This window comes from Eleutherodactylus coqui, chromosome 6 (genome assembly GCF_035609145.1).
Source record: "Eleutherodactylus coqui strain aEleCoq1 chromosome 6, aEleCoq1.hap1, whole genome shotgun sequence".
Classification (NCBI taxonomy): domain Eukaryota; kingdom Metazoa; phylum Chordata; class Amphibia; order Anura; family Eleutherodactylidae; genus Eleutherodactylus; species Eleutherodactylus coqui.
Genome location: NC_089842.1, coordinates 51,381,878 through 51,407,327, shown reverse-complemented (window position 1 = coordinate 51,407,327; position 25,450 = coordinate 51,381,878). Strand labels below are relative to the sequence as shown.

The 25,450-nt window shown below is 44.0% G+C and overlaps 1 protein-coding gene across 4 annotated transcripts in view; it reads right to left on the bottom strand.

Annotated features, from left to right (window-relative positions):
• Nucleotides 1-25,450, bottom strand: part of DVL1 (dishevelled segment polarity protein 1) — a 172,056-nt gene that overhangs the window by 29,851 nt on the left and 116,755 nt on the right. For 3 of the 4 annotated variants that reach the window (XM_066606812.1, XM_066606814.1, XM_066606816.1), the window contains exons 5-9: nucleotides 17,496-17,628; nucleotides 11,359-11,452; nucleotides 8,895-8,964; nucleotides 6,740-6,879; nucleotides 1,865-1,941 (exon numbers count right to left, since the gene is read on the bottom strand). In XM_066606812.1, the coding sequence (XP_066462909.1) occupies nucleotides 1,865-1,941; nucleotides 6,740-6,879; nucleotides 8,895-8,964; nucleotides 11,359-11,452; nucleotides 17,496-17,628 (514 nt within the window). Of the gene's footprint in view, nucleotides 1-1,864; nucleotides 1,942-6,739; nucleotides 6,880-8,894; nucleotides 8,965-11,358; nucleotides 11,453-17,495; nucleotides 17,629-23,642; nucleotides 23,964-25,450 lie in introns of all 4 variants that reach the window. The other variant, XM_066606815.1, reaches the window with a different exon arrangement.

The window sequence follows — 25,450 nt, the reverse complement described above, 5'->3', positions numbered from 1 at the left end:
GTGCTGCCAATGTAGGCAGACCATGCAACTGCTATGGGGCCCATGGGGCAGGGGGCCCAGAGATAAATGGCCATGCCCCATCCCACCATTGACTCGGCTCCTTCTTCCCCTGAATGTACAGAAACACAAGTCTAGTGGACATGCATCCCTCTCAGTCAGTGCAGGCTGCTCTCCCCCCCTTCTTCCTGCTCTCAGTGTAGTACTGTTGATAGAGGGGCGAGGAGCAGCCTGCAGTGACTGAGAAACGGCTCAGCAGCACCCAGAGCAGCTGGAATGTAAGTGAGACTTGTGCTGCTGACATTTAGGGGAAGGGGGGACACAAAAGGGACTCCAGAGCTATGAAGGGCCACAAATGTGCAACCAATGTTATGGGGGTGGGGGTGGGAAACAGAGGGGACACTAGTCCTATGAGGGGTTACTGAGAGGTTAATTTGTGGTAGTGGCAGAATGATAAAAGTGCACAGAGAAAGGCTGCAAGAAAACTTCATGGTCAGCTAGGCTCGGATAAAGAACAAAAATGAAAAACAATGTCACCAATCTAAAGATGCTACCGGTTATCATTGGAGGTAACTGCACTGTAATCACTATCACTGTACAGAACTGGCACCTGGCTATTATATGGTGACCGCATTATTTAGAGAAATCCTAGAGCTAAGCAGCTGTATCTAAACCCGCCGCGTTATATATATGGTGCCTCTAATATAATTTTTTTTAGGTTAGCCCGACAATTCAGGTTAGCCCGACAAGTTTTGCTATGAAGCCCCATGATTTCTATGTATGCCCCTGAGTATGTTGGCTGAAGGATTGTTTGCCCAACACTTTGTATACAGCCAGTTAATGCAGTTAATGAACAAAACAAATCAGTCAAAGGGGTTTTCTGGGCTCGCAGGTTCGGCAACTTACTAGCACCAACCTCCCTCTCACTGAGAGAGCCAGAGAAAGCCTGAAGCAGACAGACAGGAGCTTCCAGCACTCTGAATTGCACATGAGCAATACAGTTCAGTACTTTCACTCCTGTCCTCCCATCATGCACTGCTCACAGGAATTTGGAGTCTATGGACAGGTGTGGAAGCATATTAGCCTTAAACAACCAATCAGGTTGCTGGAATCGCTCAATGCTACTGAGGTAGGGAGGAAAAGCCTAATATGCAGTGTGGAAGTAGCAAATATCAAGAGTATTTCAGAGGAAGTGGAGATATTTTTCAGGCAGAAGGTCACATGACACAGATAGAAAATGAATAAGGTACCGAGACCAGGCACAGTGAACCTATTACATGATTTATTGAGACATGGGTTAGCAACACTATCTTTTCTTCTTAGGGAGAGCACCTAGAAGATGAGTGAGGAGATTCATATAAGGCCATTCATGCTCCTCTGGGAAATATGCAAATAAGGGAGATGGAACAATACCTCTGCAGCGCCACCTATTGGAAGTCAGCACCTATTGGAATGCCAGTCATTGTTACAATGTTTGTATAAGGAGTCTAAGATTGACTTGCAGGAATGCTGCCTTTCAGTAGATGGCGCTGCAGAGGTATTGTTCCATCTCCCTTATTTGCTTATAGTGATGATGGACATTAGATTTTAAAATATTACCCTGTGCTTGGAATACCCCTTTAAATAATATAATATGTTAAATTTAGGAGTACCATTTAAAGTGGCGCACACGTTTAAATATATACAGTCTATACATATAAACACATGCATATATATATATATATATATATATATATATATATACACACACACATATGCGTATGTATGTATGTGTATATATATATATATATATATATATATAAATAATTTACATATAGCATATATGCAGACATAATATAAGGCCCAACACAACCTCCGATTTACTCACCCCGGTTTGGATACGATTTCCCTTAGCACTCTGACTGCATCATCGTTGCTCATGTTCTCAAAATTGACATCATTCACCTGCAAAGTGAGATGGATATAAGATAGATAGCGGTTCACATTTTAATATTATTGATCATAACTGGAACCAACATCATTCAGAATGAGCGAATGCCATGACAATGCCCACATTTTGTATGCCTGGCACCTTTCCCAGGAATATTAAAATGCAATGAACGCGTTTATTCCTCATTCTTCATTTAAATTGGGGAGGTTAAAAAAAGGGAAACAATTCCCAGTATATATTAGGCTTAGTAATATCAAAGGCAGCTGACACGAGCCTGTGATGGCATTAAAGCATCCCCTGTGTAATCGCGGCAAACTCAAAGAAACACAAGTAATCTTGTAAATGACTCCTGAGTCTTTGTGATAAGCGGCCCGCATCTCGCTTGTTGTTTCAGTAGCGTTACTCTACTTTTGTATTTCAGGATGGAATAATGCCATAAGGCGGACTTAATGAATACTGCGGTGTCTTGTCGTAACCAATAGCAACCAAAGACGTAATATTTGATCAGTCTTCAGTATCCTGATGCCATTTACGGTTTGCCTTGTAAAAACTAACAATCTTAGGCTGGATTCAGACGACCATCGGCTGGTTTTCACGCATTCAGACGACCGTATATCGGCTGGTTTTCACGCCGAGCCGATATACGTCGTCCTCATCTCCAGGGGTGGGGGGTGGAAGAGCCAGGAGCAGTTCACTGAGCTCCCGCCCCCTCTCTGCCTCCTCTCCACCCCCTCTCCGCCCCTCTGCACTATTTGCAATGGGGAGAGACGGGGTGGGGCTAATTTGCGGAACTTAGCCCCGCCCCCTTTCATTGCAAATAGTGCAGGGGGGCGGAGAGGAGGCAGAGAGGGGGCGGGAGCTCAGTTACTGCTCCTGGCTCTTCCATCCTCCCCCCCTGCAGATGAGGATGACGTATATCGGCTCGGCATGAAAACCAGCCGATATACGGTCGTCTGAATGCGTGAAAACCGAGACGATATACGTTCGTGTGAATCCAGCCTCAGGCTGTATTCACACAAGTGTGTCCGATTTTGGAGTGTGAAAACCAGACTGATCTTAATGCCTGTTATGTCCGTGTGACATCCATATGTATTGTGTGTGTGTGTCCATTTTTTTTAGCCTGTATGATCCATTTTTTTCTCACGCACGCACAGAGAAAACTGAAGGCAGGATTTATGAATTGGCTGAGCCGCAACATTGATTGGTCAATTCATAAATCCTGCCTCTACAACTTGATTGGTTCTTCAAACTCTGCTCAGCCAATCAGAGGTGGATGAACCAAACACAGCCCTTGCATTGGTTCATCCAGCGCTACTCAGCCAATCAATGCAGCGCTCGATGAACCAATCAGAGCCATAGCTTCCAGGAGACGGAATTTTTGAATCCCGCAACCAGTAAGTGATCTTCTGTGCAGCATGCACGGCGGAGCTACGGACAGCAGCAGGAGGACATGGACTGTGTTTGCTAGGTAAGCTTTTTTTTTTCTGGTAAAGCAGCTACGGCTCCATAGGGAAACATCGGCTACAAAAAAAAATTAAAAAAAATCGCAAATTGCTGAAATATTGAGTATCCTAAAATTTTTTTCCCTCAAAGCTTAGCATCAGAAACAACATTGTGAAAGTGAAGGAACCGATTAGAAAGCATGGGTTTCACAAACATGGGATTTCTCATCGCATCATGAGAAAATAGTGCGATTTTGTCACTCCTGTGAAAGCAGCCTAAAGCACATGTTGACAATTCTATCTATTGGTTACTACTGGAAAAAGTGAAGTTAGACTTAAACCCAAAAAATCTTAGCAAAGGTCCTATAATGTGTCAATAATGTGTTCATTTTTTTCTACATTACTTCCCAGAATAACCTAACCCCCACAAAGCAGCAACATAATTTATAAAGAAAAGACTGCCCAGAGATTTCAGCTCTGAAGCCTGCATAACTATGAATGCAGCTCTGCACTATAATACAGACTGTAACTCAGGATCAGTGCAATAATCAAGTGATGTAATGTTTTTTTTTAAAAATCAGTTTTTCTGTAGATTAGCTATACACTATTTATGAAGCCCTGCACGCCAGAATTCTAGCATCCAAAGGCTTAAATTTTTCCATGGCTTTTTGGACATTTAAGCCCTGCCCTGGGACTTGTTCATAAAGTGGGTGGGGCCTAGCTTTAGGGGGTGTGGTAGAAAAAAGTGTATGATTTAGCAAAAACCTACACCAACTCGGAGCTAGACTGTGGTTTCATCATTGCATGGAAGAGCCGCCAGATGAGATAAATGCATTTTTCGCTCATAACCAGGCGAACACTTAGACCTACGTATGGCACGCTGGTCTAAGTAAATATGTCCCAGTATGTCTATATATATAAACAGGGGCGTACCTAAAGGCTCAGGGGCCCGGGTGCAAAAGTTCAGCTCGAGCCCACCCCAGGCCCTTTTTCCCCCTCGCCCTGTACCTATGCCTGAGGGCCAATGTCCACGCGCGGATTTTATTTATACAATCCGCACTTGGCCCCCGCACGGGAGATCCATGCATCTTACTGCCCATAGGGATGCATTGGCATCGGTAGGGCAGCTAAAAGCATGCAGATGGGATTCCTTCCCGGTTTGCGGGTCACACGCACAGGAAGAAATCGCAGCATGCTCCGTTTTCCTGCGGATCTGCCATTGAAGACCGGAAGAAAGAAGATGCGGCCTGCACAGAGGGGAGCCCCGCAGCGTCCGGAGAGGTGAGTATAATGTATTTTCCCTCTCTATGTCCGTGGGCATATACAGATTTCACTGCGGGATTCAGCAGGGAAATCCGTGCGTGCAAGTAGGCATGAGGCCTAAGAGAGAGATAGATAGATACATAGATGGATAGATACATAGATATGAGAGAGATTCATAGATAGATAGATAGATAGATAGATATGAGATAGATAGATATGAGATAGATAGATATGAGATAGATAGATAGATATGAGATAGATAGATAGATATGAGATAGATAGATAGATATGAGATAGATAGATAGATAGATAGATATGAGATAGATAGATAGATAGATAGATAGATATGAGATAGATAGATAGATAGATATGAGACTAGGCAGGATAGATAGAAAGACAGACAGAGACAGACAGACAGACAGACAGACAGATAGATAGATAGATAGATAGATAGATAGATAGATAGATAGATACCCTGGTGCCCAGACTACTTCTCTGCTCAGGAGAGCAGGTGTACGCAGTGTCAGCAGGAGGGAAGCAGCAGGGAGATGACATCATCTCGGGGCCACTCGATGCCTTGCTGTGCTGTGCCCGTGTTCTGGTAAGTCTGTGTCCTCTCTGCTCCTCCCCCCACCCCCCTCCTCTTCCCCTGTCCTCTCTCCAAGTCCTCCCCCCCTCCCTTCTCCTATTCTCCTCCTGGCTTGTGCTGTCAGCCGGACCACACTAACTTAGCAAGCAGCCCCCGACAGTGCAAAGTGAAAATGACCTGTATATGCTGGAGGGCGGCCTCTGGGCCCCCTCAAGCGCAGGGGCCGGGTCGCCGTTGCGACCCTGGCACCCCCTGCCGGTACGCCTATGTATATAAAGACGAAAGCCCTCTCTGACTCACTCACTGACTCGCCACTAATTCTCCAACTTCCTGATGTCGTAGAAACATGAAATTTGGCACGAGCATAGACTATGTCCAAAATAGGAAAAGTAATTGGGTCACAACTCGATTATTCTATTCTAGCGCAAAAGAACTAGCGTCCAAATTTTACCTACGGAATCTAATTCTCTCAGTTCCTGATGTCATTAAAACTTGCAATTTGGCACGAGCATTGATTATGTCATAAATAGGAAAAGCTAATGGGTCCCAACTCCATTATTCAATTCTATGCGCAAAAGAATTAGCCTCCAAATTTTACGTACGGAATCTAATTCTCTCTCTTCCCGATGTCATAGAAACTTGAAATTTGGCATGAGCATTGATTATGTCATAAATAGGAAAAGCTAATGGGTCCCAACTCGACTGTTCAATTCTAAGCGCAAAAGAATTAGCGTCCAAATTTTACGTATGGAATCTAATTCTCTCACTTCCTGATGTCATTTTATATGAAGGAAACGTCGCATGGTTACCTCCACGTGGTGTTTCCTGGGTAACGCAGAGAACCATGCAAAATGGTGAACATATGTTTTTCCTCAGTATCTCTAAAGTAACCACGACTTCATAAGATTTTCCGTGTGAACACCAGATAAACACCAGTACCAAATTAACTCGGGCGAAGCCGGGTATATCAGCTAGTGGATTATATAATGGTCCGGACTTAAATTAAAAAAGGTCTGCAACTGTCTAAGCGCCTGTTCACATCTTGTTATCGATTCCGTCCAAGGCTTCTGTTGGGCTTTATGTTTAAAATCCCAACAACAAAAACCTTAGGTAGAACCAATATATGAAATCTGCTGAAACAGGGACCGATAGGTTTCTGTTTTGGCATGTTTCTATTCACTTTTGTGATTTTGAGCAGGAAAGAAAGCCGTGGTCCACTACTACTCTTTTCCCTCTGGCACAAAATGCGGGAAACGATTCTAAAGCTGTCAAATTGGAGACCTTCATGAACATCAGAGATAGTTTCCTTCCAAGGGTTCAGTTTTTGGTAACCGTTGGAAATAATCAATGACAAGCTGTGAATAGGCCATTACATCTGTCAGCAATCTGGTCCCTTAGCCAAGATTTTGGGTTGTATCGGTGTTTAGTAAATTGTTCCCCTTATTCACCTTCAAGCAAAGATAAAAAAAATTAAAACCAAAAACAGTGCATGTAATATAATCTGGTCATATACTACACCTGTAGAAGCATGTCTCCTGGCTCAATTCGTCCATCTGCTGCTACAGCGCCGCCTTTCATAATGGATCCAATGTAGATGCCCCCATCCCCGCGGTCATTGCTCTGGCCCACAATACTGATCCCCAGGAAGTTGTATTTCTCTGGGAAAATAAAATCAACATGAAATCTTCTTAGACAACAGGTTCATGTTCTCCAGGGACTTCTACAATACGTGGACTAATGCATATTTAGTCATATGCTATGTACATACACAGTACATAGTGCTGGACGTAGCCATGGCAACCAGAAATACACTGTTTGTATTGCAGCCTGCATTCAGAGAGAACGTTGTACATAAAAAAATAGATTAGATCAGTGTCCCCCAACTATGAGGTGGTCCTCACTGGGGCAACATCATTGACTGCTTTGGGGTTTATTCTAATGTGATACGGAGTTCAGGAAACAAATGAGCCATATGTTTAACCCCTTCATGCTGCAGCCCTTTTTTGTTTCTTCCATTTTCATTTTTCCTCGCCACTTACAAAAAATCATGACTTTTTTTTATTTTTCTTGTGACATGGTTACATGAGGGCTTGTTTTTTGCGGGATGAGTATTTTTCCATGGTGCCATTTAATGTACCATATAATGTATTGGAAAACGTTTGAAAATTTCTGAGTGAGACTAAATGGAGAAAAATCGTAACTGGCATTTTTGGGGAGGTTTCCTTTCACATTGTTCATGGTTCAGTAGAAATGACATATTTTCTTTACTCTGTGGGTCCGTAGGATTATGGCGATACCACATTTCTATAGTTTTTTATGTAGTACTACTTAAAAAAAATATATATATATATTTAAAAAAAAAAAAAGCTTTCTGTTGCCATCTTTTGAATCCTACACTTGGAAGGGACCTCCAGGGTCATCGGGTCCAACCCCCTGCTCAGTGCAGGATTCACTAAATCATCCCAGACAAGACATTTGTCCAGCCTTTCTTTGAACACTTCCATTGCAGGAGAACTCACCACCTCCCGTGGTAACCTGTTCCACTCATTGATCACCCTCACTGTCTAATATCTAATTTGTGCCTCCTCCCTTTCAGTTTCATCCCACTGCTTCCAGTTTTTTTTTTGTGCAAGTGAGACACCCCCCATAACTTTTTTTTTCCGCCAATGGGGTTGTGTAAGGGCTCATTTGTTTTCAAGCTGACCTGTTGTTTCCATTAATAGCATTTTGGGATACATACGACTTTCTGACTGCTTTATATTTAATTTGTTCTTGAAGTCGGGTGAACAAAAAAAGCGCGATTTTGGCATTGCGTATTTTCATTTCTGATGACGCTCGTTGTGTGGGATTAGTAATGTTCAATTTATTAAAATATTGCTTTCATGAGCATGGTGATATCAATTATTTTTTTTATCTTTTTTGATTCAATGACTGGGAAAAGTTTTTTTTAAACTTTTAATATTTTTTAATTTTTCTAATAGCTAAAAAAGCTTCATTTTACTTATTTCTTAATTTGAACTTGAACTTGTGATTGTTTGATTCCTTGTGCTACTATAGTATCACATTATAGTGTATTCTGACCAGCGTTCTATTAAAGGAAATGTCCAAGTTATGAAAGGAGAGGTCCTCCATGGAATAAATTAACAAAAACTAACAATCACTGCCCCCCATCCTCTGTTCATTCCCTGCCTCCGACTCTGGTCTCTGCTGTGTTGTTGTTTACAGACCGTGACGTGCCATAAACCTGCCGCTGCAGCCAATGACGGCACTTAGCACTAATCACTGACTGCTGCAATGAGCTGCAGCAGCTTGTTTGTAGACGGCTCAGGCTGACTGCAGCCTCTAAAGATGACATCAGCAGGGACCCCGAAGCCAATGGCGGGGGAGTCGGGAGAGGTATCAGCTATTTTGTTATTTTACACCATGGGGGACCCCTTAGGCTGCCCTTTTATAACTCAAACAACCCCTTTAAGACGTGCCACAGGGACCTTTGATGCTCCAAGTTCAGGTCAGTTAACACACGGGCCAAATCTGCGTCTAAATTCACAGTAAAATATATGGCAGAAATTCGTGACTTAACGCGTTGGATTGCGTTGTGTGAACATACCCTTAAAGTGCCGCTGTTTAATGTGAGGTTCTGTACCCTGACAAGTATGACAGTGCTGCCGCTTACCCATATTCAGTGTGACGGTGATGATATTTAGGGACATGGTAGAGTCTGTGATGCTGCTGAACGATGAGGACTGTGGGAGAAAACACAAGATGGAATTAGAAACAATATTTACTGTATGCTAATAACATCCTTTATTATCCCAACCGATAGAACTGTCTGATTATCATACATGTATAACTTATGCAGGGTGATTCAAAAGTCAGGGCCACCTGGAATATCTTCTGAACCAAAACAAAAAAAGATACAAGAAGGAAACTTTGTAGAACATTCGAGGGGTGGGGAAAACTTTCTGACACTACGGTGGTGCCTGTCAGCCATCTTGGATTTAGCCCAAGAAACCTTAATGGAAAGTGGGTCATGGGATACATGAATTAAGGGTAGAATTTCATCAGAAATTGGTAGGTGCTGTCTATTTTTTAATACCTGCAGACATTTTTGAGTTATGGCTGATTTCATGTTGAATCTTACCGGTAGTAAAGTTGTTATGTTGAATTATGGGGTATACTAAGCACTAATCGCGTGTCTTTTCAGGTACAAGAAGATGCTGTTTAGAACCCAGGACAGAATTGACATTATCCTGATGGTCGGAAACAGAAGTTCACGAGAGTTGGCTAAAGCTTTCAATCAGGAACACCGAGACTAGAGATGAGCGAGCACCAAAATGCTCGGGTGCTCGTTACTCGAGTCGAACTTCCCGCGATGCTCGAGGGTTCGTTTCGAGTAACGAACCCCATTGAAGTCAATGGGCGACCCGAGCATTTTTGTATGGGACCTATGCTCCGCTAAGGTTTTCATTTGTGAAAATCTGGGCAATTCAAGAAAGTGATGGGAACAACACCGCAACGGATAGGGCAGGCGAGGGGCTACGTGTTGGGCTGCATCTCAAGTTCCCAGGTCCCACTATTAAGCCACAATAGCGGCAAGAGTGGGCCCCCCCACCCCAACAATTTTTACTTCTGAAAAACCCTCATTAGCAAGACATACCTTAGCTAAGCACCACACTACCTCCAACAAAGCACAATCACTGCCTGCATGACACTCCGCTGCCACTTCTCCTGGGTAACATGCTGCCCAACCGCCCATTTCAGTAATAGTGGCAGTCAAGACAGGCCCCAGTAACAATTCCAAAGCAGCAGTATAGGGGGAGCACAGTATTAGTTCCATTTCAGTAGTAGTTGCAGTCTAGACAGGCCCCAGTAACATATCACTAGCAGCAGTATAGGGGGAGCACACTATTAGTTCCATTTCAGTAGTGGTAGCAGTCAAGACAGGCCACAGTAACATTCCCGTTGCAGCAGTTTAGGGAGATAACAGTCTCTTTCACATTTCAGTAGTTGCAGTATAGACAAGGCCCCAGTTACATTTATGTAGCAAAAGTGTAGGCCTTAAGTATTTTGCTTAAATTTTTTAAATTGGTGAGGTGAAAAACCAGACAGACACCGTATGCAGCGTATATATGTATACTCTTTCCCTCTGGCGGGATGACGGCGATCATGTAACGGACACAGCAGAGCCAGGAAACAATTATGCGCAAGCCTGCTGTAATGCTTAGCTGGGTAATAATGAGCGACTACTACCCCCAGCAGACACGCAGTAAACTGAACACGGTCACAGGCAGCCCAAAGATTTTTTTTTTCCAATTTTTTTGAAAAAGCCCACTGCCTATATAGCCAGTATATCTCTTTCCCTGTACCACTGTCCCTGCCTCACCAGTACTGCCCCTATACTCAGTAAAATGACTGCAGACTGAGGACGCTATAGTCTGCACGCCCGATATACAAAAAAAAAAAATTGTGCAAAACTGCTAAAAGCAGCCTCAACAGTACTGCACACGGTCAGATGTGGCCCTAAGAAGGACCGTTGGGGTTCTTGAAGACAAAGATAACAGCCTAACACTCTCCCTATAGCAGCTACAGCAGGACGGCACTTTCCCTAATGTCTCTCAGCGTGCATCTGTGGCGAGCCGCGGCCGGCCCCAGTTTATATACTCGGGTGTCACCTGATCTCCCCAGCCACTCACTGCAGGAGGGTGGGATAGGGCTGGAACTTTACAGGAGGAAGTTGTAATGCCTTTCCTGTGTTTCTATTGGACAGAAAACGGCACAAAATTTTCTGGGAAGAAAATGGAAGTGACTCGAACACCGCGTGGTGCTCGTCTCGAGTAACGAGCATCTCGAGTACCCTAATACTCAACGAGCATCAAGCTCGGACGAGTACGTTCGCTCATCTCTAACCGAGACAGTCAGTAAGTGCAAATACTGTCAGGAAACTGATTCGGAAGTTCAGGGAAACTGGTAGTTCTATAAAGTTTCCTATTTGTACCATTGGGTGGCTCTGACTTTCGAATCACCCTTTATCATGGACTTTTGAGAATGACCATATTGGAAGATCAGGATGTGACAGAGCTGTAAAGTGAGGCTCCTGATCCCCAGTACACATCTCCACAATAACAGAACCTACTCACCCTATCGATCTGCCTCATCTTCTGCTTCCGTCGCCTTCGTTTGTGCTTCCGTATTAGCCTCGAGGATGTGCTCTGCTCTGTGGAGCTGCTTAACCTGCAGAAGAGTATATTTCTCAGAACACGGCTCACATACATTGTGATCGCATTAGAATATATATCTCTGAGCTCTTACACTTAGATCCCTTGCTGCGACTGCTACTTCAGCACCCCATATAGATACTTCAATGTATACATATCTAACATCACTGCAGTTTCATGAAATATTCATTGTAGACACTTGTGTTTTATTCATGCTCATGGTGAAACGCCTCATTGTTGGGAAAATGTGTTTGCAGAATTCTTTCATCTTCAGCCCTGCATGTCCAAGATCTGCACCCGTGAAATTCCTGTGGTAATTAATCTGCTCTTCGGATGACAGTTTTACATCGCCAGCAGCAAAGATTTCATTCTTGGGTGAAGAAGCCTAAATGCTGCTGAGCTACAGACACAGTCGTCACATGGAGGACAAAGGCATTACTGCTTGTTTTACTGAGGTTGAGAAGGGGATCCTTTCTCCTTAGGGAGATGACCTAGAAGGTGTGAGGAGACTTATAAGGCCTCTGGGAAAAATGCAAATGGGTAAATGGAACAATGCATCTGCAGCACCACCTATTGGAAGGCAGTATTACTGCAATTCGATGTTAGACCTTTTAACAAGCCTTGTAAGTCTCCTCATACCTTCTAGGTGCTCTCCCTAAGAAGAAACTATACCCTTCCCAACCCACATCTATCAACCTCTTACTAGCCAAGCCAAGTACATTGATGAGGGGTAATCACCCCGAACTAGTCTGCCTGTACATAGTTATAGTTTTCTTCTGGAGGAAACTCTGGCTTTGGCTGATAATTCCCAGTTACAAGGTTTGTTAAAAGGTCTGATATTGACTTCCGATAGGGGGCACTATAGAGGTATTGTTCCATCTTTCCATTTGGCTGTTTTACATAACATATGCCTTTTCTCCACCTTTCTGCATTTTGGCTTAATTTGCAGAAATGTGCTTTGTTGTTATGGATGATAGCTGGAAATGTTGCTGAGTTGGTCATGCCTTCCGGATAGCAAGTTAATTATATCAGCAATAATTGTAGGGAAAAAAATGTAATTTTGCAGGCAACATAGTAAGATGAGTTACAAGGTGCTGAGTGGGGGAATAGTACATGTGCAATATGTAGTGGCGCTCAGCTTTTATATAAGTAGGCACAATGTGAATATGAGCCTGTAGGACTACAGAAAGGTGTATGGGGATGGAATAAACCCCATATGTCTCCCCCTTATGTAAGAAGAAAAAAATATCAGTGTATATGTGTAAGGATCAATGGACATACTGGAGCTCTACCAAGCCACAGACTGGTCTGGGCCAAATCCTAAGGCGACATCTGAGTTACTCCAGTCTTCATCCTTTAACCCCACCAGTCAGGCTTCTCTGTGGGGACTCCAGGCTGTTACTCAGAAAGTACTCCTAGTAATGTGACAGCAGACGCTAAGATACCTGAGGGTGTGAACAGGAGCGTAGTCAGACAGTCCAGGTTGGGGCAGACAGTCCACTTCAGTACGAGGAAGTAGCCAAAAATTGGGTCACCAAGAACAGGCTCCGCACAGTAAATCGGGGCAGAGATTAGGAGAGACAGTAGTGTAGTCAGTATAACACGCTAGGATCAAAAGCGGAGATGGGAATGTAGTCAGGGATAGCTAATGTCAGGAAACAAGAGAATCAGAACAAACTTCATAGGAATCATGAGGACATTATAAAGGAGTAGGTAGCAGGAAATAGTCAGCCTGTGACTGAAGCCACATGGTGTGCTAAGGAAGCCTGCTACACTTATGAGAGTGGATGAGGTCCACATCTATCCATTGAAGAGCTTGCCAATGAGCTGAAGAAAGATAGTGACAGACAGCCTGAAAGTGTGATTAAAAGGAGGCAATACTGTAGGTGGTTCTTGGCACCAAGAGGCCAAGTGTTGATGGTCTGTATGTAGAGTCAAGTTCACCTGCGGTTGGTCTGTGAGACTGATTAGGTTTGGAGCCTATTCACAGGAAAAGTATCATTGAAGTAGAAGTCAAACATGCTCGTTTGCTGTTAGAGAATTGGTGGTCTATCAGATTGTCCTAGGCAGAGAAAACAATGGGCTAAAATTTGAAGTATATGATGTGGGACCTATGGAATGCTTCATAGTGGTTTGCTTGGAGCTCTTTCGGAAGGGAAATGGACGAGAACCCTTGACCAAGTGACAGAGCTGGCTTGGAGAATTATTGATGTCCTACAGCAAAAGGATGTTTATCTGGCCACGGAAGTGAGCAGCTTGTAGAACCCTGTGTGAGCAGCTGCTGTGGTGGCGTGGCTCAGTGTATTTGGGGAACTGGGAGATGGTCAGTTTTGGGGGATATTTATTGACGCTGGGAGAGACATCAGCCTTGGAGAAAGGTGGGTTGGATGATGCCAGACTAATACCTAGCAGAGGCTACACTACAGCTAAGTCAAGCTTGCTTCCAAAAGCATTAAATAATTCTTGTTAGGACTCAAAACCTTATCCTCCATCTCTTATGTCTCATCATTCCTGTATATTCTTCCCGTGTGATGACTGCTGTGATCTAGACTCTAACGCTGCTGTGTCTACGAGGATTTACATCAACCCATCAACTAGAACTAGATTCTTAGCTTCTAAACTGTAACCTCCAAAAAAGCATGCAGTCATATACTATGCATCCCACCCTTGTCAGAGCCTGTAGTGCTGAGGCCCCGGGGACCGTGTCTAGATCTCTGGGTACTAAGCAAGGTCAGGAGTGGTAAGAAGAGATGTGATGACAAGAAGGTATCTGCTGGAGAAGAAACACACTTTGACCACAGCCATTATGGCATCTAGCGTCTAACAGCTTGGTGAAATCTTATCAAGTTTTGGCTTGCCTTCATTACATGTTGGAAATGATGCAAGTAATATGATATATGCTTAATCCCTTGTGGACTGCATAACGTGAACATACGAGTCTGCTCCATACTCTGCATATATCAGTTGTTTCTGACAGCTGACAGTCGCCAGTAACACCTGTGATCGGTGTTAAAGGGGTTACTGGTTACAAATGCATATTTTAGAATAAGGACCAAATGACTGCAGTCAAAAAAACAAAGTGCACTTACAGTAAAGAACCCTTTTCTGTGTTGGTGATAAAACCTGCTTTCTTCCGCTACGGCTAGAAGAAAGCAGGTTTCATCGCCAACACAGAAAAGGATTCTTTACTGTAAGAGCAGTGAGACTGTGGAATTCTCTGCCTGAGGATGTGGTGATGGCAAAATCCATAGAGGAGTTTAAGGGGGAACTTGATATCTTTCTAGAGCGGAAGGATATTACAGGATATAAATTTGGTTAATTGTTAATCCGGGTATACAGGCAAGTTGGAACTATTAGAGGTTGATCCAGGGATTAGTCTGATTGCCATTAGGGAGTCGGAAAGTCGGGCTAAACAGGTTGAACTAGATGGACATTGTCTTCCTTCGGCCTTACATACTATGTTACTATCTTACTATGATCCAGCACTGCAGCCCCTCAATTCCCCTGGTCTTGGTTGACAGAGGAAGTCACCGCCTGTTCTTCTGGCATCAGCTTTGGCATCTTGGGCGCCATGATGGCAGGAGTTCTGAATGGTAATGCTGTGGCCTCTGATTGGCAGACAGAGGTCACGTGACTTCCGCTGTCAGAGACTGGAAGAATTGTGGTAGAACTGCAGCGCTAGGGCTGAGAATGGGTAAGCAGGATTTCTTTTATTCTTTTTAGTCATTTGTCACAAATTTTAAAATATGATTCTGCAACCGGACGACCCCTTTAACATGGATTGTGGCCGTTAACTACTTAGATGCTGGAGTCAAAGCTGACCATGCATCTAAGCAGTCAGCTAGAGGGGTGCCTCTGCAGTGCACCATCGCTCCTCAATTTCCCTGGGCTGCCATGCATGAATGCCTATTAAGACTTGCCTATGCCAGAGACATGGGGTCTACATGACCCCTAGCCTTGTTCATTGCAGTCCTGCACTTTAAACTGGTATCACACAAGAGTTAATAGGCAGCATTGAAAAGTAATATATACTAAATTACTGCAGTACATAGTACAAATAATCAATTGCAAGCTCAAGATTTGTGTACCCCAAACTAACAAAAACTAAATAAATATTGCCCCAATAAAAAAAGTCCTCTCATAGCACAATTGACAAGATAATAATATAATTTATGGGTTTCAGGATATGGCAATGAAAAGTAATTCTTGTTTTAAAGAAACATTTCTTTACTCTTTAAAAGTAGTAAAACATAAAAACATTTGCTATTCTGTAAGCATACGTGGTATAAGGTGACCCTGAAATTTTTACTGCACCGTAAACGCTTTAATGCAAAAACTAAATAAAAAATGGTGAAATTGCGCTGTCTTTTTTCATCTCATCCTACAGAAAACAAGTCTGCCTATAGCTATGTCGCCAGAATAATAAAAAGGTTATGGCTCCTGGAAGGCAGGGGTGAAAAAATAAACATAAAAAAGACCACAAATCTCTGGTCTTGAAAGGTTTAAGATGTAGTGTTTTTTATAATTACATTTTACTCTACCAATACATTTTTTTTTACCAATACACGGACATAATAAGGTCCAGAGCACAGGGATACTGAAAGGTTCATCTGGATTGTTCTTGTAAAATACATCCAAATAATGTCTCCTTTATAAATCACATTATATTAGATACTACATACAGAAGACTAATGGTTACGCCAATCCATAACCAGGAACACTTAAAGGGGTTCTCTGGGACTTTTAACTGTTGATGACCTATGCTCAGCAGTACTGGTGCATTGATGTCTGAGAGCTCTGGACCACTGGCACATTGACGTCTAAGAGCTCTGGAGCACTGGCACATTGACGTCTAAGAGCTCTGGAGCATTGACGTCTATGAGCTCTGGAGCACTGGAGCATTGATGTCTAAGAGCTCTGGACCACTGGAGCATTGATGTCTAAGAGCTCTGGAGCCCTGGAGCATTGACGTCTAAGAGCTCTGGAGCCCTGACGTCTAAGAGCTCTGGAGCCCTGACGTCTAAAAGCTCTGGAGCCCTGACGTCTAAGAGCTCTGGAGCCCTGACGTCTAAGAGCTCTGGAGCCCTGACGTCTAAGAGCTCTGGAGCTCTGACGTCTAAAAGCTCTGGAGCCCTGACGTCTAAGAGCTCTGGAGCCCTGACGTCTAAGAGCTCTGGAGCCCTGACATCTAAGAGCTCTGGAACCCTGACGTCTAAGCACTCTGGAGCCCTGACGTCTAAGTACTCTGGAGCACTGGCACATTGACGTCTAAGTGCTCTGGAGCACTGACACATTGACGTCTAAGAGCTCTGGAGCACTGACACATTGACGTCTAAGTGCTCTGGAGCACTGACACATTGACGTCTAAGAGCTCTGGAGTACTGACACATTGACGTCTAAGAGCTCTGGAGCATTAGCACATTGACGTCCAAGAGCTCTGGAGCACTGACACATTGACGTCCAAGAGCTCTGGAGCACTGACACATTGACGTCTAAGAGCTCTGGAGCACTGACACATTGACGTCTAAGAGCTCTGGAGCACTGGCACATTGACGTCTAAAAGCTCTGGAGCACTGGCACACTGACATCTAAGCTGCCCTGGAGCATTGGCACATTAGCATCTAAGTGCTTTGGAGCACTGACACATTCGTCTAAGAGCTCTGGAGCATTCGCACATTGACGTCTAAGAGCTCTGGATCACTGGCACATTGACGTCTAAGAGCTCTGGAGCACTGGCATATTGATGTCTAAGAGCTCTGGAGCATTCACACATTGACGTCTAAGAGCTCTGGAACATTCAAACATTGACGTCTAAGAGCTCTGGAGCATTGGCACATTGGCATCTAAGTGCTTTGGAGCACTGACACATTCGTCTGAGAGCTCTGGAGCATTCGCACATTGACATCTGAGAGCTCTGGAGCACTGATATCTAAATGCTCTAGTACACAGGTATACTTGGTCCTAAAAGAAGTATTACCAAAAATGTCAAAACAAATATATAAGAGGGGCACAAATATCCCAGCCCAATAAAGCTGTAAGCACGTTGCCCCGGTACATACCTGCTAGTATTGTCTTCATCCGAGTCTACAAAACTGCTGGACTCCAGCTCACTACTCATCACGGTGGACGTGCTGTCGTAACCCGCAGTCTCCCGTAGACGCTCCACCTTGGGGTGCCCATTGATTCTTGGAACTGTCACAGAAAATAAAGCATGTGATGAGCTGGAGCGCACCGAACATGTATAGCTAGCAAATACGGAGACAGAAGTTATCATCAAAGGAAAAAAAGTTTGTGCCCTACAAGAGACAAGTACAAAGTACAGTACATTTATCAGAGTAACTACGAGTGACATGGAGAAAAGGGCGACGGAAGAAGAAAAATGTATGACACTGACACAGTGAGACAACAAAAATGAGAATAGGTCGGGCCTTTAATCAGACTAATAGGTCCTGTCATTTCCAGGCTCTTTATAGTGAGTTGCCATGACGGATGATGATAGAACATAGCACACCTCTCATCATCTACCTGCTACTGGGCTCCTGCAGGACTTCATCTATCGCTGCCTGCCGTCATACTGGAACTACACGCTAGTTACACTGTATATACCAAGTCATTGGTAGGAGGCAGAAGAGGGGGAAATTCATTTAGCTTTTTATGACATTTTTAAGCCACTGAAAAGTCACAAATTTGTGCACAGGTTGTACTTCTGCACAAATTTGAGACTTTCTGGCCTTTTTTAACCTCGCACTTTTCTAAAAATGTGCAGGCTTAGCAAAGCCTCCGTGGACTGTCGGGTTTACTATACTTTACATCAGAAACCGGCATGAATTATAGCGGAAATGTATGTTAAATTTCATAGTCTGGTGCATGGACTGGCCAGACATGCCACATATGGAGTAGAAGCATATTGCTCCAACCCCTGTGTAGTGGCCAGCGCTTGTAATTGCAGGCGCAGCTGTCATTGGTTTTAATGGGGATTATGCCTGCAATTACCAGAGCCAGCCACTACATAGAGGTCAGAGCCTTCTGCTTCCACTTTGAGCCCTGTGTATTGTGGCACCCTCAGTGGCTGCCCTATCAGCTGATCAGTCGAGGCCCTGAGCATTGGACCCCAGCCGGTCAACTAAGGATAGGTCATCAATAGTATTTGCATGGAAAACCCCTTTAAGTTCAGCTTACATAAAACCGTCATATAGTGCCAAGATAATACTGCCACATACAGTCCTGAAGAAGCTATTGGTTCAACAGCGAAATGTGTGTACCTGCTTGAAAATAAAAAAATATATACTTACCTCTCCCGAGCCCCTGGTTGTGTGCGGATAGACACCCCGCTACCTTTCCTCAGTGCACCCAGTTGGATGACGGGTGGGGCTTGATGACTCCCTCTTTATCGCTGTTTAAATTGTGATTTCTATGGATAGCTGTTAATGTTTTAAATGATGCTGAAAATGTCCAGGGTAAGAAAAACATGGATGCTTTCTTCTGAACACAGCGCCTCCCTTGTCCATAGGGTTGTGTAGGGTATTGCAGTTCAGCTTCACTGAATGGAAGATGATCAGCAATACTAGACACAGCCCATGTACAAGGGTGAGGCTGTGTTTGTCGGCTTATATTGAGTTAGGCTAGGGGCGGATTCCAATTGTAGAATCCGCGGCAAAACACGAGCATTGAAAAGCATGCAAAATTGCTTTTTCGATCGTGGATACAAATTGCATATTCTGCAAGCGGAGGAATAATCGCAGCATGCTCTATTTTGTCGCGGATTCTAAGCAGACGGCCTCCATTGAAGTCAATGGAGGCAGTCTGACCTGCAATGAAAGAAAATCATGTACTCAGGGTTGCCGGTCGGGCTCACTGCCGGAATCCGATGTGGACCTCCCGCTTGCAGAATCCGGTCCGCCCGTATGAGCCCGGTCGTACTGGGCAAAGTAAAACCCTTTTCAGGTAAACAGATTCAACCTCCTCAATGTTGTCAAGGTGCTCCATTTGAATAGTGATATGATGATGCGCTACCCCCTGATTATAGCTGATCACGGCCTGAAGCGACGTTCCAAAGGCAGCAGGGAGTACAAGTTTTCTATACATAATACATTACATATCATCACGTTTCAGCTTTCACTCCCATCGCGGTACTGTAGAGGTAAACACATAACCGCATCCATTCCTTATGTTTTTGAGACATCTTATACCGAAAACCAGACTCGGCATGTAACAGGCTTAGGATGACATTTCATCTTCACATCCCTTCTGGGCGTAGACCTGAGATTTCTAGGCAAAATGACGTTCAATCACAGATGGAAGACTGCGGTAAAACAAAACAAAATCTAATCTGCTCCGCACACTTTTTATCTTCAGGCGTGGATTGAATTTCTTTGCTTTAGCATGCAGTATGTGACGAATGGGGCAAAGTACTAACCTAGAATAATGTAAGAAACCTAAGCCTGTTGGATTGGATGTATTGTTGAAAATGACATAAGAAAAATACTTGATGCCCGCCTCAGGGTCTTAGTATGTTCTGTACAGCCGGCCATACACATGAGATAGCGCTTGGCCGAGTGATCCATTGGGCTACAGCTATTTCTCCTGACTCCATCATAAATATACATAATTATGCCAATGGAAAGAGAGGAATATGCCACTGCCAGACATCTGTATGGGCCTATAACAAAGGTGTTACGTCCGAACTGGACACAGAACACCTCGCCCGCATCAAACATAATTTATTGGCCTAAAAAGTTGGATTTATTAACGCGGAGAATACACAAAGTTCACAACCGAAGAGTGGGGGAGCGGGAAATCTGATCCTAACCTACTAATGCAATGAGCCCCTACCTAAAAGCAAAGCACTTGCCCTGATAAGGGCGACCCTACATCAGGAACCTAGGGTGACTGACTCTTCTTGGTTGGAAAACAGGGATAATGCCTACCATAATAGATAACAGTATGCAATGTATAGATGTTAAACAAGCACAGAATGAACCAGATGTAATACCAATGCAAAATAAGCAATACGTCAGGAGATAGATGTTTAAACACTCCAAATACCCTTATACCAAATAGATTTATCTGACAATGGAACAGGACAGGAGCCGCCGAACAGTCCAGAAACACCTTCAGACTAGAAGTATAACTTGTGTTCTCAATGAGGAAGAGCCAAAATAAATATGTACAAGGCAAGCACATGTGAGCTAAGCAGCAAAACATGCGAAAAAGACTTGACTAATAGATTTCAGACTGTACATGAGTCAACAGTGTGATGCAGCAGCAAAAAAGGCAAACACAAGTCTGGGATGTATTAAGAGAAGCATAGAGTCTAGATCATGTGAGGTCATTATCCCCCTCTACTCTTCCTTAGGGCTTATTCAGACGAACGTATATCGGCCCAGTATTCACGCCGGCCGATATATGGCATTCCTCTCTGCAGGGGGAGGAGGCTGGAAGAGCCAGGAGCAGTGCACTAAGCTCCCGCCCCCTCTGTGCCCCTCAGCAGTATTTGCACTGAGAGGAGGGGGGCGGAGCAAAGTTCTGGGAGTTAGCTCCGCCCTGCCGATATATGGTCATCTGAATAAGCCCTTAGTCAGATCTCATCTGGAATACTGTGTCCAGTTCTGGGCACCCCTCTTTAAAAAAGACAAACAAACTGGAGCAAGTTCAGAGAAGAGTTACCAAGGTGGTGAGCGGTCTGCAAATCATGTCCTATGAGGAACGGTTAAAGGATCTGGGAATGTTTAGCTTGCAAAAAAAGACGGCTGAGAGGAGACTTAATAGCTGTCTACAAACATCTGAAGGCTGTCACAGTGCAGAGGGATCAGCCCTATTCTCATTTGTACAAGGAAAGACTAGAAGCAATGGGATGAAACTGAAAGGGAGGAGATACAGACTAGATATTAGAAAAAACTTTCTGACGGTGAGGGTGATCAATGAGTGGAACAGGTTACCATGGGAGGTGGTGAGTTCGCCTTCAATGGAAGTGTTCAAACAAAGGCTGCACAGACATCAGTTTGGGATGATTTAGTGATCCTGCTTGAGCAGGTGAATAGAGCCAATGATCCTGGAGGTCCCTTCCAATTCTACCGTTCTTTGGTCGGCTGGGACACATGCCCCTCAGCTAACCAATCCGCACACCACCAGATAAGTCCTTATGTTGGCATCCAATGCCAGACTGACACTGAGACTGCGCTAGTGCGTAGATCATATGGGTCGTGGCTGACGCTGTGACATCACCCCAATACGACACAGCCAGTTGGCCTTGACAAAAAGATTGTGCATGCCATTTATCCTTTTGCCCACAAAATCTGCCATTAGGGGACAGTCAGAAGGCCACCATACATATAGTCTGTCGATCCAGCTGAAACTGTCAGGTTTGAACAATTCTTATCTCATGTGTATGACCAACCAAGGCCAGCATTGAAGGATCCGGTTGGCACCTCCATTGTTGAGTTATGCTAAAACATAAGATGAAATAGCATGCAGCTCTATTCTGGCCTGTGAAGTTCCAGACGGCTGGACAGAAGCCAAACGGACTACCTTATAGTCAATGGAGTCCATACGGTTCTAATATATGAAGGTTCTTTTCATCCAGCGATTGCCGTTTCTCTGCTGTCATACTGGAGCAGAAGAACAGAACCCCTCAGATGTGAATGAGCCCTAATCGTGGTCTATCATCCTCGGCACTTAACCACTTCAATGCTGCCATCAATGATATTTTTGTGCATATATTAAGGAGCAATGAAGAAAATCTTCGGCTCCAGACAGCAGCGTTACATTCCCAGTGCAGGAGGATAATGACTGTATATATATAAAGTACTGTAACTGAGATGAAACATGATAATACATTAGCGTGAAATTTACACTATAAAAGATTACAGTCAGCCTCTCGGAACAAGAAACCTTCCGAGGTCATCTGCTGACCCCGATGCTGCGATCACTTTCACTACAAACACTAAAGATTCTTATCACGGAGTTTGAGAATGTGAAGTATTCCTTTTATTCCACTAAATATGAGTCCTGGAGCGTCTTCTTCTGGCAAAGCGCTTAAATATTCTATTCAGCCATTTATTAGTTCTGCCTGTTTGCTAGCTCACCCAGCTTTCTTAGGAACGGCAAGACTGCTTTAGCTAGGAAGAATTATGTTCGGGGTTCTGGGAAAGACGGATAATATCTAGAGATGAGCGAACGTGCTCGTTTAGGGCAATTAATCGATTGAGTAACTGCCTACTCTGGCGAGGGGGGGGCGGCGGGGGGTAGCAGGGGGGAGCTCTCTCTCTCTCTCCCCCCCCCCCCCCGCAACCCCCCGCTCACCCCCGGCACCCCCTGAATCTTTTCACCCGATTAGGCAGTTACTCGAAAAAAGCAATGCTCAATCGAGTAATTGTCCTAAACGAGCACGTTCGCTCATCTCTTATAATATCATTTGTGTGAGATCTAGTAGCAGCCATTAGTGTTGAACGAACTGACATAATTGAACCGTTTCGGGTTGAGCATGGACTCCAACCGTGGGTGGTTTGTGTAGGCTCAACCCATTACAATTCTTCTCTTTCCTTCCTCTTTTTCCTTCTTGGAAAAAGAAGATGGGAAAAAAAAACGGTTTCTTTTTTGTTTCTCAGTTTTCCTTCTTTCTTTATTAACTTTGCCTTAAATACAATTTAAAAGTACTTGGATACATTCCAAAATGACCTAAGAACATTGTACAGGTCTTTTATGGCCCCATTTAGGACAATCATCTATCATCTAGCGCCATTACAAAGAGCATCTCTCGTTTGGTGGAGCTAGCTGTCCATGCATAATACCAACAGCCCACTGATTTTAATGGACACCATGTAATGCTTCATATCTCCTGTGGGGGCACTGCTGTGTATTTGAACACTTGGTTTCCCCTGCAGATCAGAGCTGGGTCCTAGTAGGACAACCTGATCAGCTTATTTTAGGATACTTGTCTAAAGCAGAGAAAGCTTTAATTGTATGTGTGCTATTTACCAGTAGTTCTGGATCCACAGGCGCATAGCAAATGTTTACATATCCACCCAATGCTGTGAAATGAAGACTGACCCCATAGGTTTTTGGATAGGAGATAACGGTGAGTTATGTCAATGCCTTCTACTTTAGGAAGGCTTTATTCCGAATAAGCACATGAGTACTTGATCCACATGAGTAAAGGATCCATACTCAATTCACTACGGGTCACCAAAGGTCCAGGTTATACCTACAGTGACACACTTGTGGCTGAGCTTCCGGATGACAGCGAACAGGTTCCAAGGGCCAAAGCAGACAAAAATGACCCCTCCGCGTAGATCTCCTTGCATGGGTGTGTGATTGAAAGGAAAAGTTTGATTGATGACGTTGTGGTGGGTTCCTCCCAAAACATTCCAGGAATGAAGAAGTAACCATGATGGCCCTTAAGATGAGTATAAATCCAGAAGGTCCTTATTACCAGGCACAACAAGAGGTGCATGGAGGACGTCTTATTGGATTATACTCTAGAAAAGTTTCCTTTCCAGTAGCTTTCCTTCCATCAGCTGTTTGGTGATCTGTAATGATGGTGAAACAGGAAATACATTGGCAAGAGTGTAAATAGTTCTAGAGCACTCTAATCTGCTCGGAGCATTCTAATTGTATGTATGTACTCAACATTCTTTTTTAGACCATTTTCCCAGAGTTTACTTATCATGTGAAGAACAATTCCACCAACCCTCGAGAACTTGTGGACATTCTAATCAGCTAGAGCATTCTAAAATGATATAGAGTGCTCGAATACAGATGATGTCATCATTTATATCCGGCTGTCCTTCTCCTTGAAAGTCTGACAGTCATCCCACGATCACCGCTCCTGCGCTTTCACACGGGAGCAGTAAATCGCACACTGAATGGCAGCGGAGTGCGCCAGAGTTCTCTTCTGGCTCACTGTCTGGCCCTTTTACACAGCGACTGCACGAGTCTGACGACCACTAAGGTCGTCAGCTTTCGTGTAGCGCATTCAAACTGAAAGGTCAGCCACTCACAGGCTTCTCGTCCACTTCTCGCTTGGTGCTTCCTATGGAAAGCGCTGTGCAGGGAGCTTTCAGACAGAAAGTGAAGCAGCGACTCATCGAGTGCTAACAAGGCTGTTTAAGATGACAGAAAAGTCAGCTTAAGCCCCGTTTACACGCAACGATTATCACTCAAAATTCGTTCAAGCTATGGCTTTTGAGCGATAATCGTTGCATGTAAATGTTTCCATTTTTCACTCTTCGGCTGAACGATGATTTTAAGTTGAGCATAAAATCCATCATTCAGCCGAAGAGAGATAGCAGGGACCGCACACTGTGTTCTCCACAGGAGCAGCTGATTACATTGTATTCACACTGATAGCCCACTGCAAAGTCTAGACCACATGCTGGGATTTGCAAAGATCTGCTGGAGGCTCATTTACACGCAAATGAAGGTGATAAACTGCTAATGGACATTAGTGTCCATTAGCAGTTTATGCAAAATGATCGCTATGACTGTCAATCTTTCAATCTTTTGAAAGATTGTCTTTGCGTGTAAATGATCCTTTAAACAACAGGAGAGAGCGATAGTTTCACTTTCACACGTAGCGATTATCGCTCACTTGCAGCCGTTTGGCCGAATTTCGAGCGATAATCGTTGCATGTATATGGACCCTAACTGGTAGCTGACCGTTGTTGGCCGACAGTAATCACACCGCTCTCCTGCCCATTAACATGCCTGCATGCTTCAGTGCTGAGGCTTTGGGCAACCATATACAATAGATTGTTGACACATGCAATAAAAAATGACAAGATCTGCCAGCAAAGGACTAAAGTGCGTGGGCAGCCCTATTATACTTGTCAACACAACTGGACAGATACATGCTGCATCTGGCACAATGCCATATAGGATATCCCACAAGTGTGCGCCCATGGTACAGCCATCTGCTCAATGTACTATAGACTAAACAACACTAATGTGGCCGATCACTTATCTGCGGTCATGCATAATCCCTTATTTACATAGTGCCAACATATGCTGTAGCACT